This window comes from Oryx dammah, unplaced genomic scaffold (assembly GCF_014754425.2).
Source record: "Oryx dammah isolate SB20612 unplaced genomic scaffold, SCBI_Odam_1.1 HiC_scaffold_13, whole genome shotgun sequence".
Taxonomy (NCBI): Eukaryota; Metazoa; Chordata; class Mammalia; order Artiodactyla; family Bovidae; genus Oryx; species Oryx dammah.
This window is the reverse complement of record NW_024070197.1, coordinates 11,002,738-11,020,196: the sequence shown is the minus strand read 5'-3', so window position 1 is coordinate 11,020,196 and position 17,459 is coordinate 11,002,738. Positions and strand designations below refer to the sequence as shown.

The 17,459-nt window shown below is 56.8% G+C and overlaps 2 protein-coding genes across 2 annotated transcripts in view; both read right to left on the bottom strand.

The window, feature by feature from the left end:
• Positions 1 to 1,855: 1,855 nt before the first annotated feature.
• On the bottom strand, positions 1,856 to 10,400 carry KPTN (kaptin, actin binding protein). Its single transcript, XM_040252430.1, has 12 exons — positions 10,065 to 10,400; positions 9,605 to 9,687; positions 9,416 to 9,500; positions 9,270 to 9,324; positions 7,705 to 7,780; positions 7,497 to 7,570; positions 7,173 to 7,282; positions 6,867 to 6,944; positions 5,626 to 5,701; positions 4,616 to 4,751; positions 4,052 to 4,234; positions 1,856 to 2,257 (listed from the first exon to the last, which is right to left on the bottom strand). Exons 1-12 carry the CDS (start codon positions 10,288 to 10,290, stop codon positions 2,129 to 2,131), a joined length of 1,311 nt encoding a protein of 436 aa, XP_040108364.1. The 5' UTR covers positions 10,291 to 10,400; the 3' UTR covers positions 1,856 to 2,128.
• A 3,677-nt stretch (positions 10,401 to 14,077) lies between these two features.
• The window catches only part of NAPA (NSF attachment protein alpha), a 25,969-nt gene continuing 22,587 nt past the window's right edge, over positions 14,078 to 17,459 (bottom strand). The window contains exons 9-11 of the mRNA XM_040252429.1: positions 16,335 to 16,403; positions 15,869 to 15,919; positions 14,078 to 14,843 (exon numbers count right to left, since the gene is read on the bottom strand). Coding sequence (XP_040108363.1) covers positions 14,742 to 14,843; positions 15,869 to 15,919; positions 16,335 to 16,403 — 222 coding nt within the window. The 3' untranslated portion in view covers positions 14,078 to 14,741. The remainder of the gene's footprint in view (positions 14,844 to 15,868; positions 15,920 to 16,334; positions 16,404 to 17,459) is intronic.

The window sequence follows — 17,459 nt, the reverse complement described above, 5'->3', positions numbered from 1 at the left end:
TGGGGCAGCCAAGAATTGGTGGGTTTCAGCCTCCTGAAGACCCACTGTGGGGCACTGGTAGACAGCCTGGTCTTCACTGGCGGTGCAGATGGTCAGACTGACGTGTGGACTTCCACAGCAGGAGGTGGACAGATGGCCAGAATGACCGTAGTGCCTGCCCCTCCCCACCAGGAAGCAAGAGTCTCCCCTCCCCTCCCCAACTGCCAGGGAGGAAGCAGCGCCCCATCCCCAACCAACCTGAACCCCCTTCTCCCCTCCCCTGCTCAGGAATGGGTCCCCAACCCTCTGGACAGGGTTCAATTCCTGGCAATATTTCTCCTGTCACCCCTGCCCTCCTCTGGTCCCTGTGATGGAGGCCTGGATTCCTTCTCTGGTGCCATGGAAGTGGCCACAGGAAGGACAATTCCTACAGCCACAGGGTCCCCTAATCCCCTGGGCTTTTCTTTGTTATATGCTTTCGGCTATGCTGAGTCTTCATTGCCGTGCACAAACTCTCGTTGCCAAGCATGGGCTCTGGAGTGCATAAGCTCAGTAGTTGTGCCATCTTAGTCCCTGGACCAGGGATCGAACTCATGTCCCCTGGCAGGCAGATTCTTAACCACTGGGCCACCAGGCGAGGTGCCCCCCTCCTACTCTTGGGCTTTTCAATTAGGACTACCTTTAGTCCTTTCCAGCACAGTATTGCCTGGGTCCTGTCTTCCTGGGGCTCATCTCAGCACTCCCCTGTGGGGACCTAAATTCAATCACTTTCTGTAGGGTGTTAACTTTGATCCCTGGTGTAAGGTATGAAAGTAGTGAAAGTGTTAGTTACTCAGTCGTGTCTAACTCTTGTGACGCTATGGACTGTAACCCACCAGGCTTCTCTGCCCATGGGATTCTCCAGGCAAGAATACTGGAGTGGGCAACCATTCCCTTCTCCAGGGGAATCTTCCTGACCCAGGGATCGAACCTGTATCTCCTGCATTGCAGGCAGATTCCCACTGTCTGAGCCACCAGGGAAGGTGTGAGGTCTAACCATAGTAAATTGCTAGTGTCCAACTCCAGCATTATTCACAGGGCATCTGACCTCAGGCCCTCTGTTACAATTTGTGGCTTCCCCATGAGTCTTTTCTTTTTTTAAATATTTATTTATTCATTTGGCTGGGCTGTCTTAGTTGCAGCATACGAGATCTTTTTAGTTACAGAATGTCGGATCTAGTTCCCTGACCAGGGATTGAACATGAGTTCCCTGGTGGCTCAGACAGTAAAACGTCTGCCTACAATGCGGGAGACCCAGTTTCAATCCCTGGGTGGGGAAGATGCCCTGGAGAAGGAAATGGCACCCCACTCCAGTATTCTTGCCTGGGAAATCCCAAGGACGGAGGAGCCTGGTAGGCTGCAGTCCACGGGGTCGCAAAGAGTCGGACACGACTGAGCGACTTCACTTTCACTTTCCCACCTGCATCAGAAGCATGGAGTCTTAACCACGGGACCACCAGGGAAGTCTCCCACGACAGTCCTTTCCAGCCACATCCTTTCCTCTGAGGCTCAATTTCCTTATCATCCCGCTGAGCCCTCACCCAAGATCCAGAGTTTCCCACTGGGGTCTAACGTGAGCTTACGTGCAAATATCTAACCCCGAAGTCTTCCATGGAGGATGAACTTCAGCCTTCCTCGGAGGGCCTAACTTCCTTTCTTTTCTCTGAAATCTACACTGCGATTCCACTGCAGTCCTACCCCTGGGTCTGATTTTGGATCCCCAGTCCCCAGAGTCCCTTCCCTCAGTTCTTCCGGGGAAATCCGGCCCCTGACATTCAGCCTGGCACATCGTGAGCCCTTGTCAAACGCTTGCCGAATAAAACGATGGAGACGAGTGTGAGTTTGGTTCCTTTGGATATAGAAATCATTGCCACTGACCGATTCTCATGGAGGGTGAGATCATCCCATTTTCAGATGGGAACACTGAGGCACAGAGAGGGGAGTGCAGGTCACAGGGCACGTGGGGGCAGGGTCAGAGCAGGACCCACAGCTCCATCACCCCGAGGGTGGGTCTCGGGGGACCAGCCCCTCCTTCAGGATGTTTCCCCCACCATGAAGGCGAGCGCCCCAAGGCACTACCGCAGACCTGGGGTGGGCAGCGAGTGGGTGCTCAGGAAGCCGGGGTCTCGGCAGGCCCGGAACCCACCCTGTCCCCCAGCTTCTGTAGCTGACGTCTCCTCTGCTCCACTTGACGCCGAAGCCGGGTCAGCACCAGCTCCGAGGCCTGGATCAGGCTGTGCTGTGGGCAACGAGAGGAGGAGGAAGGAGGTGGGCAGAGCTGGGATGGAGCTGGAGGGGTGCGGGTTACACCGCCCCCCTCAAAGCTGGAAGCTTAGCCACCGGAGGTTGGAGAGAGGACCACCATGTGGTGGGAGGGAACGGGTCTCTGGGATGCGGTGAAGCTCAGCCTCAGGGGCATGGCCTTCTGTGAATTTCTAGCAGGAGGAACAAAGCCCGGCCCCAGATGTGCAGGTCTGAGGTTAGAACTTGGGACGGAGGGGAAGGGGAAGAATCAAGACGAAGGGGAGCTCGAGGTACATGGGAGCAAGGACTGACCACTGAACAGAGGCTGAGGTTAGACCACGGCTGACGGGGACAAAGGTGAGACCCTGGCAGAAAAGGTTAGGCCCACGGGCCCGAGAAGGAGCAGACCACAGTGGACGAGAGAGGAATATGTCACCACACAAGGGACGGAGCCAGACCCGGGCTGGAGGGTCAGAGTGGGGAGGTCACTGAGCAACGGCTTGCCACAGAGCACGGCAAGAGATGCTAGTGCGTGGAGCGAGGTGGAGGGGAAACCCCTCCCACTCTGGCCCAGCCTCAGACCCCTCCTCATCCTGGTCTACCCGGGGGCCCACCCTTCATCCCATGGTTCAACCTCACGCCTTTTACCTGGGGCCCGGCCTCTATCTCTATGTGGTCTAATCTGGACCATTCCTCTGATGGCTAGGCTGAAGGAAGAAGCTCCAGCAGAACCCTCAGAGGAGGCAGTACAAGCGCTCAGGTGAGACCATGTTGGGAAGGAGCCTGGAGTCAGGCCAGAGGCAGAGGGAAGGCAAACAGCAGATAAGGAGACAGAGAAACCTCGTAGCTGAAGGGTGGGTGTCAGGCCACAGGGAGAAGGTCAGAGGTTATACTACACTGTGCTTAGTAGCTCAGTTGTGTCCGACTCTTTGCAACCCCATGGACTGTAGCCTGCTAGGCTACTCTGTCCATGGGATTTTTAGGCAAGGATACTGGAGTGGGTAGCCATTTCCTCCTCCAGGGGATCTTCCCAGGCCAGGGATCAAATCTGTGTCTCCTGAGCTGCAGACGAATTCTTTACCTGCTGAGCCACTGGGGAAATCTCGTCTGTTAGTTGGAGGTTAAATAGAAAGGGATGGTTGTAGGCCCGACCTTGGACCATGGGAATGGGTTGGATGTTAAACCATAAGGGCAGTGAAGCTGATGTGGGAGGGTGAGAGGTCAAAGTTCAGGAGAAGGCTGGCCGTTTGACCGCAGGTCAAGGGCATGACCGCAGTGGAAAGTTCAGAGGTTAGACCAGAGTGGAAGGGCTGGAGGTTAGACTATGGCAGAAAGCCGGAGATAGGCTGGAAGTGAGATCTCCAGGCAGAGTGAAGCGGGTCTGAAGCGGGTCACACATGGGGAGGAGGGGGTGGCTGCAGGGGGAGGGCCGAGGTCAGGGGGCAGTGGGAGGGTGCAAATAGCTCACAGACGATCCAGGCTGGGGAAGGGACAGAGTCAGACAGAGCGGGGGGATGGAAGGACAGAAGTGCGGGGGGCTGAGGGAGGCCAGGGGGCCGGGGGGGACGGATGGTGCAGCCAAGCCCTCTTCGCCCCTCGCTATGAGGCCGCAGCCCCCTTCTCCTGAACCAACAGGAGTCTCAGCCCGCCCTCCACACCCAGGAGGAGTCCTGCAGCCAAGACTGCCGCCCTTGCCTCAAGGTGGGCTCAGGCCCCAGAGCTCCCTCTCCCCTGAGGACACGCCCTCACTAAGGCGGGTGAGAAGTCCTGCCTCAGGGCCCCTGGCTACCTGCAGGATGTGCACGCCCTTCAGGGAGACCACGGCCAGCTCGCACAGCCCGTCCCCGGTCAGGTCCACATGCGCCATGGCCAGCAGGGGGCTGGAGAAGCCCCGCCGCCACAGCAAGCGGAAGCCACACTGGGCCCCGGGGAGCCCACGCCCGGGGCCACAGTACTTGTAACAGAGCAGCTCCTGCAGGGGTGAGGGGGTCAGGGTCACACAGTGGGCGCTGGGGTCATGGCGGGGGGAAACCAGGGTCATACAGGGGGACTGGAGTCACATGGGGGGATCGGAGTCACACGGGGATCAGAGTCACAAGGGGGATCAGAGTCACACGGGGTTGAGGTCACATGGGGTGGTCAGGGTCACACAGTGGGCATCAGGGTCACGAGGGGATCAGGGTCACACAGGGGGATGGGGTCACATGGGGTCAAGGTCACACAGGGGGGTCAGGGTCACATAGGGCTCAAGGTCACATGGAGGGGTTGGGGTCACATGGGGGGGTTGGGGTCCCACGGGGGAAGGCAAGCGGCACAGGGCATGGGCTGTGACAGTCCAACCCCTTGGTCCCACCTGTCCATAGGTGGCCACCAGTACTTCCGGCTGCCCGTCCAGATCAATGTCGGTGACCAGGCCACAGAGGACACTGTCAAACTGGTCGCTGCCCGGCAGGAGAAGCTGGTCTTCGAGCCCCCGGCTCAGCAGGTCGCTGGGGGTCAGAACACAGCGGGAAGACTGGGGTCAAGTGCAGTGCCTGCCACCCTGAGCACCAGATCCTCACGTCAGGTCTGGAGGCTCTGTTCCTGCTGATGCCTGGACATCCTCGTCTCCAAGCCGGCCATCCTCCTATCCACCCAGAGGTGCTCAAGGCATATCCGATCTGGACACTCACACGGTCCCCTGAAGGTGGGATCATCTCAGTCCCATGTGGAAACCCACACCATTCCTTCTGGGGACCCTGTCGCTTCCAGTCTGGACACCCGCGTAGTCCTCTGGAGCCTCGACCCAATACTGGACAACTTCACGGCCCACCAGGTGTGCACAGCTGGCTTGCACTGGCTCACAGGAGTGGACCAGGACATTTTCAGAAACCCTGAGAGCGTGTTGGCATTGTGTCAGTGACTCGAAATCCCACCGTGGTGAGAGCACTGAAGTGGGCAGACGCTACACACCAGGGCTTTCTCCCACACAGAGCCGGTGGTTAAATACCTGCAACATGTTCTGCACCCCAAGGAGCTTTCCAGGTGGTGGCAGAGGCAAAAGAACCCACCTGCCAATGCAGTTTCAAGCCCTGGGGTGGGAAGATCCCCTGAAAGAGGGCATGGCAACCCATTCCAATTCTGTTGCCTGGAGAATCCCACGGACAGAGGAGCCCAGCAGGCTGTGGTCCATGGGGATAGCAAAGAGTCAGACCGAATAACCTAGCACACACCCATCCCAGGGGGACTGGACATCTCAGTTCCCACCCCGAGGTCTCAGCACATCTCCTACAAGTTCTAGATTAAAACACTCGGTGCGGAGAATGAACAGGTTAGGCCGTGGTGCAAAGGCACAGGGCCCGCCCGCCTCCACGTGCCCCTCACCGGTACACCACCGCTGGCTCCAACATGCTGGCCACCAGCACACTGTACTCCTCCCGCTGTGGCCTGTCCTCCGTCTCTGGAGAAGGAACAGAGGTGGGGGAGGTGTGAGCGGACAGGTCCCAGGTCCCTCCTCCCCACCCCTCCATACCTGAGAGGAACACAGGTTAGACTCCTAGAGTCGGACACGACTGAAGCGACTTAGCAGCAGCAGCAGCAGAAAGGCTTGACAATGGGTTGGTTACAGGTGGAGGGTTAGAGGTTAGACCACGAGAGGAGGATGGAGGTCAGAGGTCAGGAGGAGGAATAGATGTTGGATAACAGTTTAAAAAGCCCAAGGTTAGGGGACTTCCCTGGTGGCCCAGGAATTAAGACTGTGCTTCCAGTGCAGCGGATGCAGGTTTGATCCCTGGTTGGGGAACTAAGAACTAGGATCCCATATGCCATGAGGCACAAAGTCAAGACAAAATTCAAGGTTAGATCACCAGGTTAGATGAGAACATGGTTAGATGAGAATATGAAAGTCCTCAGATCACTGTAGGGGTATCAAGGATAAACCACAGGAGGAGGGATGGAAGACAGACCACAGAGATCAGACCAAGAGAAACACCAAGGACTTCTCTGGTGGCCCTGTGGTGAAGTATCTGACTTGCAATGCAGGAGACGCAAGTTGGGGAACTGAGATCCCACACGCCACAGAGCAGCCAAGTCCGAGTGCCGCAACTAGAGGGTTTGTGCGTAGCAAGGAAAGATCCTGCATGCCACAACTAAGACCCAACGCAGCCAAATAAAGAAAGAAAAAGAAAAACACGAGAGAAGGACAGACCAGAATAAGAGGAACAGATCAACACGTTGGGGGGAAAGGAGAGACCGCGAGTCCGGGGCCAGTGCTGAGTCCATGAGAAGAATTTGGGTCTGAATGGCAGCAAGACACAGAATGACAAGTCCTGAGGCCCGAGACGGGGTCAGGGGAAGTGGCACAGTGAGGGGTGAAGGTTAGAGACACCAAGGGGAAGGCGGAAGTTCAACTCGAGGGTAAAAGGTCAGGTTAAAGGTTAGACCACCACCGGGCCAAGTAGCTGGGAGTGAAATTCAGGAGCGTGGGGGGAAGGAGGGGGCAGGGTAAGTCCTGGGCCGGAGTGGGGCACCCAGGAGGACGGGAGGAAGGAACGATGGGAGCCGGACGTTCAGGGAGAGGGGTACAAACGTGGGTGGGGGGAGCCGAGCCCACGCCCGGAACTCACCCTCGGGGGCCGAAAGGCTGAACACGATCACTCGGGAAATGGGGCCGTCCTGAAGGATGGTCCACGTCTGCAGGACCTCTGTGTGGAGGGCGAGGACTCAGGGCCCCGCCTTCAGCACTGAGTGCCAGCCCCCATCCCGGGACCCACCCCCAGCCCTGAGTGCCCCGGGCCCCGCCCAAGCCCCGCCCAAGCCCCACCCAAACCCGCCCCCAGCCTGCAGCGCCCGCCCCGCCCCCAGCTCAGAACACCCGCCCCGCCCCCAAAGGCCCTGCCCCTAACCATGTCCGAGCCCCGCCCCGTCATCACCTCGACTCTGCTGGTCCACGTGGGCGACGCGAACGTAACCGCTCTGACAGCCCAGAGCTGAGAGTCGCCGGGATGTGCCGGGCAGGTTGTGCACGTCAAGCCACAGGACGCTGGGGGTGGACAGGTGGACAGAGGGGCCCTCGGGCCGTCACCAAGTCCCAGCCCCCACCCTCCACCTCCCTACAAGCATCCACCCCACCCCTCCCCCCAGAAGAGCCTTGGGCCTCCGCTGGGCTTGATTTCCCTAGGGCTCAATTCCCACCACCCGGATTTCTCGGAGCCCGCCTGCCCCGGTCCCTGCTGGCCTGTCGGGGGCTCGCCTACCTACTGGTCAGGTTTGTGAGCTCTGGGAAGAGGTTTTCCACAGGCTGTTCTTCAAACTGATGCAGTCCCTCGTTCTGGGGAAACCGAGACCCGCCACCCGCTTGGAGTCAGTGGCTGGTCTCACACACTGCCCCCCACCCCCGACCCCCAGACCCCAGTCCACGGTGGCCCCAGCAGGGCTCTGCTCACCACGCCTCCTCCGCCTCACCTCCTTGTACAGATGAATGGCTGGGTCATTCCCACTCAGGAGAAACACGGTCTCCAGTTGATCCCCGACCTGGACCCTGAAAGCAAAAAACTCTAGAACGCCAGTATGGTGGACCTTGAGTGTGGTAGAGTGCGTCAGTTTTAAAACCCTCCTCTTGAAAAAATTCTTGCCTGTGACAACCCTGTCATTCTAGGCTTCAGACACTGGATCCACAGTGAAGATGCAGAACTGTAGAAACTGACCCTTGAAGAATCACAGGATTGTAGAGCTTTCCAATCTCAGAAACTCAGCATGTTAGAACCTTCTGTTTCTAGAGCCCTCACCTGCTAGAATCTTCATTCTGGATGTGGGTTCAGGAATGAACATGGAGCTCTGAGAATGGGCTGCACAACCTCAGAACACTAGCGTCTCTTTACCCTAGAACCCCAGTGTTCTAGAAGTTTTCTGTCTCCTTCAAGACACTAGAACTTTTGGAAATTGCCATCATGGTATTCAGACAGAATTGGTAGACTATCCAGATCATACAGTTTCTCAAACTCTCATCTGATAGACCTGAGGTTGGCCAATTATGACCTGCAGGCTAAATCTCACTCACTGTTTTGTTTGGCCATGCCACATGGCTTGCATGGTCTTAGCTCCCTGACCAGGGATCGAACCCATGCCCCCTGCTGTGGGAGTGCAATCTTAACCAAGGGACCACCAGGGGAGCCCCTCCCCTGTTTTTGTAAATAAAGTTTTATTGGAACACAGCCACACATATTCATTCATACAGTGTCGATGGCTGCCTTCTTGTTACAGTGGCCAACCTGAGTGGCTGTGAGACAGACTAAATAGAAAATGTTTGGCAACTCTTGTGCTAGAACACTGGTGTTCCAGAATGGAATTCTTATACTTTGGGATCCTAGAACATCAGTACTCTTCATGGTCTGTATTCTGTCTCCTTGAGATGTGATAATTTTAGGACCTTAATATTACAGAATCTCAGAATCATCAAACTGTAGATCTTTCAGATCCTGGAATCTCAGAGCTAATAACTCAAGGGAAAAAAAAAAAAAGCATTTCTGAATCTTGGAATGCCCTAATCTAGAATATCAAAACTTGAGAGTTCTACAGGTCTGGAAATGAAGCACTCAATTAACTCTCAAATTATCTAGTTCAGGGAGTTCCCTGGTGGCTCAGACAGTAAAGAATCTGCTTGCAATGCAGAAGATGCAGGTTTGATCCCTGAGTCAGGAAGGTCCCCGGGAGAAGAGAATGGCTACTTACTCCAGGATTCTTGTCTGGAGAATTCCATGAACAGAGGAGCCCAGAGGGCTCCAAAGAGTTGGACACGACTTAGTGACTAACACCATCTAGTTCAGGAATTGCAAAATGGTAGCCCATTAGCTGAATATGGTCCACGGCTACCTTAAATGCATTATGCTCTAAAAAACAAAACAAGTCTGATTGTTTATAGGTGGGTTTGTGGTCTTCAGTATGCTACAGCCTCTGCTCTTTCAACATACACACACACACACACGTGCACACATACACTCCCTAATGTATCAAGCCTGTGATTTACTTACTCTGCGTGGCATAGTTGGAAAGGAGTGAACTGGAGCTCCAGGTTCAGGCAGCTCTCTGCAGGGGGAGCAGAGGCAGTTAGGTACCGGGGATGGGACTGCATCCCCCACCCTTTCCCCAAACCTCTTTCCCTCCAGGCCACACTTACGAGCAATGGAGTCGAGGTTGTACTCAGAGCCAGGCTCGTAGTCACAGTAAATGTTAAGGAAGGGGCTGCCCTTGTCCCCAGAATCCTGGGAGAGGAGACTGGCCTCAGGGGAAGGCAGAGGCAGCAAGAGGGATTTGGGGAAGACTCAGTAAGGAGGAGAAAATGGATAGATGGATGAGCTCTGGGTACCTTAATGAACGTGATCCCCACAACCAGACCCCGCTTTGGGGGTGACTTGTTGAAGGTGTCAATGGAGACAATCTCTGCATCCACTGGGAGAGGAGAGTTCAAAGTTCACATTTCAGGCAGGCCCGTGACCCCAATATTTCCAACCACGGTGACCCCTGACCTCTACAGCTCAGTCATCTCTCACCACTACAAATTATGACTGTTGGGTCCCAGTGGGTCCTGTTCACCATCACCAGGGTAGGAGTAATCCTGGTTTCTGAGTCATCCTGAACCCGAACTACTTCAGGCCCCTATTATCCCTGTCTTCTGACCCCAGTGCCTCCAGATTACCAGCTTTGACCCCCTTCAATCACCATCACCCTAATCCCATTCGCCCATCATGGTGACCTGGCCCAAGACAGAGCCTCAGAAACCTTCTCAACACTACGTTCCGAGCCCCCAGCCCGACGGCGCCACGCACCGGGAATGTAATTGAACTGCAGCTCCTTGGCCACGGGCCGGATTTTCTGTCGGAGGTCTTGGTAGCGGAAGCCTAGCACCTTGCCTTTAAGGGTGGCGGCCAACAGCTCCCCGCGCCCGCCCGCGCCGCCTGCTAGCCCATACACATTGCTCTGCGACGAGAAGCGTGTGAAACTGTCCTCGCGCAGCGGGCAAGGCCCTGCGGCCATGGCCGCCTCCCCCATCATGTCCCTCAACCACTCATTCCCAGAGCCCCCACAGCGGCCGGCTCTACCCGTGGATCGCCGAGCGCCTGCGGGGCGCGCAGACCGATTACGTAAAGAAGCTGCCGTCGCTGCCCTTTACAAAGATGGCCGCCAGCCGGGGTGCCCGCCAGACTTTGCTTCAACGCGCTTGCGCGCTCCTGCTTGGTCCATTTCGAGGCCGAGGCGACTGCGATTTGCAGATTAAACGGTCCATGGGGTCGTGAAGAGTCGGACACGACTGAGCGACTTCCCTTTCACTTTTCACTTTCATGCATTGGAGAAGGAAATGGCAACCCACTCCAGTGTTCTTGCCTGGAGAATCCCAGGGACGGGGGAGCCTGGTGGGCTGCCGTCTATGGGGTCGCAGAGAGTCGGACACGACTGAAGTGACTTAGCAGCAGCAGGCAGAGGTACATAGTATGTTTGACCAATCAAGAAATTGAGGCACAAAGTAATTTGTCTAAGATCAGTTAGAAGCCGCAGTGTTGGAACCCAAACAAGATAGCGCCATAGTTTATTTTAATCACATCACTTAAAACTTTTTTTTTTTTTGGCCTCATAGTGCTGCTTATGGGATCTTAGTTCCCCCATCAGGCATTGAACCAGATCCTAGGCAGTGAAAGTGCTAGTCCTAACCACTGGACCACCAGGGGATTCTCTCCCATCACCTTTAAAGTGGTGAAATGCATTCTGCTTACCCCAAAAAACAGTTCTAGCTATCTGTCCCGGCAAATAACCTTCACCTTATTTACTGAACAAGGCTTGGTGGCTCAGATGGTAAAGAATTTGTCTACAATACCAGAGACCCGGGTTCAACCTCTTGGTCAAGAAGATCCCCTGGAGAAAGGAATGGCTACCCACTCCAGTATTCTTGCCTGGAGAATTCCATGGACAGAGGAGCCTGGCGGGCTACAGTCCACTGGGTCCCAGAGAATCAGAGAGGACTGAGTGACTAACATTTCACTTTTTCTTTCTTTACTGAAAGCTGACTTTATGCCAGTCATGTTGGCTGATGATCTCATTGAATCCTCACAGCTACCCTATTCTTGTTTCCCTGCCTTCATTTATTCAACATGTATTGAGCACTTACTCTGTGCCAAGATATCCTTTATGAATTTATCTAAATAAACTCTTGCAACAACCCTGGAAAGAAGTTTATTACCCCAATTTATAGAAAACGAAACAGAGGCTGGGGGAGAAGAAATTCCTTGACTGATGTGATAGTAAGTGCTGGAGAAAGGATGAGGTCTTCTGGGATTCATGTATATACGTGTTTGTCCTTAGAAGAGCATCAAGGGTGTGGGGACTCTGTGTATGTTATTTCCAGAAGACATGAATTGGCCAGCTGTCCTGGCCACCTTGAATAATATTCTGTCACCTGCTTCCAGGCAGAAAGAGGACATACACACATGCACGTGCAGACTGCAAAACTCGTGAAGGCAGTGGCTGGATCTCCTTTGTTCACAGTCAAATCGCCAATACCTGGACCACAAGGGTTTTCATGAAGTGAGCATTTAGTAAATATGTTAAGATCCCCAAACTATGCACCAGACCCTTTGCCAAGCACCTGGGACACTGTTGCCTAAGAAGCATGAGAAGAGTTCTCCAAGGCAGATTCGATCTGGAAGGTGATGAAAAGAAAGGAGTTTGTATCAAACACAGGTCTAGCTATGTTGGTTAATGCTGTAACCCCAGGGACTACACCAGGGCATGGCACACAGTAGGTGCTTAACAGATACCCGGGGATTAAATGGAGGGACGGGTGTCTTCTTCCACTTCTAAAGAATGTGTTCTTCAGGCTTTAAAAAATTTATTTGGCTGTGCCAGGTCTTAATTGCAGCATGTGGGATCTAGTTCCCCCACCAGGGTTCTAACCTGTGTCTCCTGCTTTGGAAGGCAGACTGTTAACCACTGCACCAAGGAAGTCCCTTGAGCACTTTTAATATGATTTTAAAGCACACCCAGGGTTGAAAATCACTACACTACTTAGCCTTCTGCAAGTGCCATGGCAGACACTGGTAATCAATCTGAGGTCTCAGGAGTCTTAACTGAGCTCGAGGCAGCCATCATCAATTGATTAGAGCTGTGGGAGAAGCCGGAGAAGGCAATGGCACCCCACTCCAGTACTCTTGCCTGGAAAATCCCATGGACAGAGGAGACTGGTAGGCTGCAGTCCATGGGGTTGCTAAGAGTTGGACACAACTGAGCGACTTCACTTTCACGTTTCCCTTTCATGCACTGGAGAAGAAAATGGCAACACACTCCAGTACTCTTGCCTGGAGAATCCCAAGGACAGGGGAGCCTGGTGGGCTGCCGTCTATGGGGTCGCAGTCAGACATGACTGAAGCGACTTTAGCAGCAGCAGCAGTGGGAGAAGTGGAGGGGACAGAGGAGCAGGGCCGAGTGTCACACAGAGGCCACTCTCTTGGCACAGGGTGAGCCTGAAACTTTGCCGAGCTCCTTCCAGGCTCGAAGCTGGAGCAGCTCTCCAAGGGGCCTGCCCTGGTGTCCCAGGCAGCCCCAGTTCACATCCTGGTGTCATACCAGTGACACGGAGTCCGCCTTCTGGCACTGGCCCTCCTCCGGCTGTCCTCCCACCCCCAGTGGGGACTGGCCTGGCCCAGGGCCGGCTGGAAGCACACACACACCAGACCGCCCACTGACAAGAGAGGTCCACGTGCTGGATCAGGAGGAGGAGGTGGCTGGGCCCTGCCGCCTTTCCTGGGCAAAGGGTTCCTGCTGTTTGCGCTCCCCCTCCCCACACCCACCTGTCCTTGTGCTCCACCTGCCAAGGCCGCTCCCTCCCCTGCCTCTGACAGATGGAACAGTGCCACTGGGGATTCTGGCCTCCCCTCCAGGGAAGCGTGGACGTGGGCCGTGAGGCTGGGAGACTTGGTGTGCCTCCCCCACCGTTTATTTTTTGGCCTTGGCTTCCCTGGTGGCTCAGGTGGTAAAGAATCTGTCTGCAATACGGGAGACTGGGGTTCGATCCCCGGGTTGGGAAGATCCCCTGGAGAAGGAAATGGCAGCCCACTCCAGTATTTTTGCCTGGGAAATCCCATGGACAGAGGAGCCTGCGGGGCTACAGCCCATGGGGTCGCTAAGAGGCCCCGGCAGCAATTGAGTGACTCACATACACACCTACATGCCTCATAGACTACAGGATCTTAGTTCCCCAACCAGGGACTGAACCCATGTTCTCTGCAATGAAAGCATGAATTCTTAACCAGGGGGCCACCTGGGAAGACCGCTCCACTCCTTTTTTTTTGAAAAACACATGGCTGCATCAGGTCTTAGTCATGCCACACGTGACCTTTGTTACAGCTCCTGGGCTTAGCTGCCCCACAGCCTGTGAGATCTCAGTTCGCCGATCAGGGATTGAACCAGTGGCCCCTGCACTGAAAAGTGGATTCTAACCACTGGACCACGAGGGGTGGAAGTCCCTCCACTCCTCTGTATGTTGCACATATCCTCCTGCCAGCTCTGGGTTGGAGGGGGGCACTACCATCCATCATTCCAGCTGAGGAAGCCAGGGTCCAGAGGGCCCGGGCTTCAAGACCACAAGCCCGTGGCCCCTCCCCAGACCCACCATACTGGGCCTCCCCTCTCGGAGGCTCTGACCCAGCGCATCCTGCCAGGCAAGCCTGCCCTCCTGTTGCCTGCAAAGGGTGCCCAGAGCCCAAGCAGGCTGATGAGGGGGTGGTCAGGAGGGTCAGGAAGACAGGACACAGGCCTGAGGGCGAGGGGGAGAAAGGTGAGGAGGAAACTCGAGCACAAGTGTTGTCTTTTATTTCCTTCCTCCAGCAGCTGCGGCTTTCCACCAACACCTGGAAGCGTGGGGAGGAGACGGAGGGGTGGGCGTGGGGACGACCCTCGCAGCTCCAGGGCTGGGTCCATCCTGAGAGGCCAGGGCTGCAGGAGGCAGGGGGCTCCCAGTGCGGGGCAGGGGAAAGGAGCCACCCCCTCCCCAGCGGTGAGAGCGAATCATGGTGGCTAAGTGGGCCCAGAGCTCAGCCAGGGAAGAAAGTGGAGACGAGACACGAGACACCAGCTCCACGACTCAGCTGGCTGGGAGAGGGGGGGCCAGATGCTGACTCCAACCCCCGGCAGTACCCACAGCGAACAAGCCTGTGCCAGAGAGCCTGTGTGTCGGGTGGAAAAGGGCAGCTCTGGGGGCTTAAATAAAGGGCAGGGGGCGAGGGATGCAGCGAGAACAGAGGGTGACCGTCTGGCCAGCGGGCCCGGCCTCGGGGGACCCCGAAGCAGTGCTGAGCCCGCGGGGATGCTGCAGAGTCCTCGGTGGGAGGAGGGAAGGTCTCGCAGCCAGGGTCTCGGGCCCCCCCGGCTCTGGGCTCACACGGAGATCCTTGCTGGAGGGCCTGGCGGGGGGAGAGCGGATGGGGCGGGGAGACGGGCGCCGGGGCCCACGGGGCTTAGCGCAGGTCCTCCTCGTCACCCTGGATGGTCTTCTTGATGCGCAGCAGCATGGTGGTGAGCCACTGGTCCAGCCGGGAGATGGCGTCGTACTCCTTCACCTGCGTGCCGGGCGACGGGCTGGGGGTGAGCGGCCGCCCTGAGCCCCGCCTCGCCTCCCACCCTGTCCCCGGTCCCAGCCCAACGGACTCTGCTCAGGATCCTCTAGATGGTCCTGTCAGCACCCCCTCCCTGAGCAGGGGCGAGGGGATGCATAGCCCTGACCCCGGCCAGAGCCTCTCCCTTCCATCTTTACTGGCTCACACCTGAGGGCTCCCACAGAGGGAAAAAAGATTTTACAGCTGGAGAAACAAAAGGTCCAGCTTTCTTGTTTTAAGGATGGGAAACTGAGGCCTGGAAACGTGGCACAGGCCTGTTCTGAGCGCTGCGGGCGGGTGAGAGGTGGGTGGGCAGAGAGAACCCCCGCCTGGCGGGCTCCCTCCTCTCCCATCTTCTGTGCTCTGCTGCTGAGCTTCCTGCCATCCGCCCCCGGCCAGCTGTCTGGGGAGAGATGGACCGGCCGAGCTTGGTCCCTGACATCATTCAGGGGTCCATGATTCGTGAGGGGCACCCAGGGAGAGTCACACTGGACAGATCCAGATCCACCTGGGCTGCATTAACAATTCCAGAATGCCTCGCAACAAGGGAAGGACAGGGAGAGCATCTCTGTGGGGAGATTGTTACCAGAGAAGCTGCTGGAAGGGGGCCTCCCATGGCCACCTCTCCTGCACCCCTAGTGCCACCTGCCTCCAGCTTTCCGGGAGGCGAGGGAAGGGGCACGACATGACCCCCTCCCTGCACTCCCAGGGTCACCCCGAGTGCCCGATGTGAGACTCCCTGCAACGCTCATCCAGGGGACTCTGAGGGGTGCAGAGGCCTTGGCCTTCAGGAGCAGACAGACGCGGGTTTGAATCCCAGCTCATCTCTAAGATGGGGAGACCACTCCCTGCACCTCTTGGGGCTACTTGTGAGGATTCTGGGGTGACGGGAGGAAAAAATCTACAGCCAGGGGCTGGGGCCAGAGACAAAAAGGAGGAAATTCACAGGAGCACGTCTGACGAGGGCCGCCAGCCCCGCGGCCACTCACCGCCTCGGTGTAGCTGTCCACGTTCTGCTCCTCGTGGGCTTCTAACAGCTTCTGTGAAACAACAGGGGGTTGGGCTCAGGAGCCAGGCAGGCCGAGGCCTGACCCAGAGGAGCTCCATACACAGTATCTGCGTGGGTGAGAGGCAGGGGTGCCCAGGCTGAGCGGGAGGAAGGGGCTGTGCTCCAACCTGCCCTCAGCTTGGAAGGTCACTGACATGGAGCAGCACCCACGCATGGGTGCCCATGTGCGTGTGAGAACCCACAGCCTCCTCGCTCTGCCCCAGCTCCATCAACGCTTGAGTCTTGTCTCATCCAGAAAATGGGGACCCAGATGGCAGATGAGATTGGGGGAGGGGGGGATAAGCCCCCTGAGAAACACTGTACAGATATCAGTGACTGTGCTAACTGGAGCCAAAGCCCCCGCTATGGGAGAGGAGTGGCTCAAGGCCCCTGCAACACACACTCACTTTCATCAGCTTGCACTCCCGAGAGTCAGAGAACGCGGGGAACAGCTCCTCGTACTTCTGAACGGCGAGCTGAGGGTCAGCGAGGACGAAGGGAAGGAAAAAGGGAACAAGCTGATGAAGATCCCCTGGCAGCTGCAGGGACCTGGGGCCGCTCCAGCCCTAAGTCAGCTGTCTGCATGCCCACCCCAGCCTCCAGAGACACGGGGCTCTGTGCCTGGTGGAGAGGCTCCCCAGAGCTGAGATCAGTGCCAGCCTGGCTGCAGACAGCTGTGGTGGAGGGTGGCAGGCAGTGGACAGGGGCCCGAGGAGGGAGGCAGCTTCCCCAGGCCAGCGCTCAGGGCCTCTCCCTGCACCCAGCGCCCCCCCCGGGGTAGATGCACACATTTCGTGCCACACCTGACGCCTCATGTCTAACCCTCATGAGGACCCAAGGAGGGTCAAACGATGGTGACTCCATTCTGCAAGTGGGAAACAGACCCAGAGGTGGCGGTGACCCGCACAGGGCTCAGGACACGTGTTGGGGATCTGAACCGGCCTGACCCCAAAGCCCAAGCTATCACCTGCCCCAGCAGGGGCCCGCAGAGGGAGTGAGGGTGGGGCTCAGGCACACCATGTCGGTGAGGGCAGGCAGCTGGAGACCCCGGGAAACCCTGACCTGGCTCGTGCTGAGAGGCCCTGAGGACAGGTGGGGCGGGGAGGCAGGCTCTGGTTCAAACATCAGCAGTCAGAAAGGTCTGGACTCCTGGGGCAATTTACTAGCCACGTGGCCTTGAACAAGAGACTGTGTGTCTCGGCCTCAGTATCTTCCTCCGTGAAGTGCGATGACCATGGTGCCAACCTCGTGGGTTGCAGTAAGAACTCCAAAAATGCTCCCACAAAAGAAAATGCCTGGCAGCAAGCAAGCCGGGAGTTGGAAACGCAAAGGACAGAAACGCAGTGAGAACAAGCATTTCCTGCCCGAAGGCGCTGCCAGGGCCAGAGGGGAGCGAGGGACCTGCCCCCCGAGAGGCAGAGAGGTGACTTGGCGTAGTGACAAACACGATGCTCCAGGGGTGGTCACCCCGTGTGTATGTGGTATCTCTGGGGGGCCCGGGGCCTGCCGTTCACCCTGTGTGTATGTGGGGT

What these genes read in the sequence shown, in the direction of transcription:
- KPTN (XM_040252430.1), bottom strand. Translation starts at nt 10,290, where the DNA reads ATGATGGGGGAGGCGGCCATGGCCGCAGGGCCTTGCCCGCTGCGCGAG. An exon ending in CCATTCATCTGTACAAGGAG is followed by an intron (nt 7,571 to 7,704) that starts GTGAGGCGGAGG and finishes CGGTTTCCCCAG; the next exon opens with AACGAGGGACTGCATCAGTT. An exon ending in TGGTGGCCACCTATGGACAG is followed by an intron (nt 4,235 to 4,615) that starts GTGGGACCAAGG and finishes TCACCCCTGCAG; the next exon opens with GAGCTGCTCTGTTACAAGTA.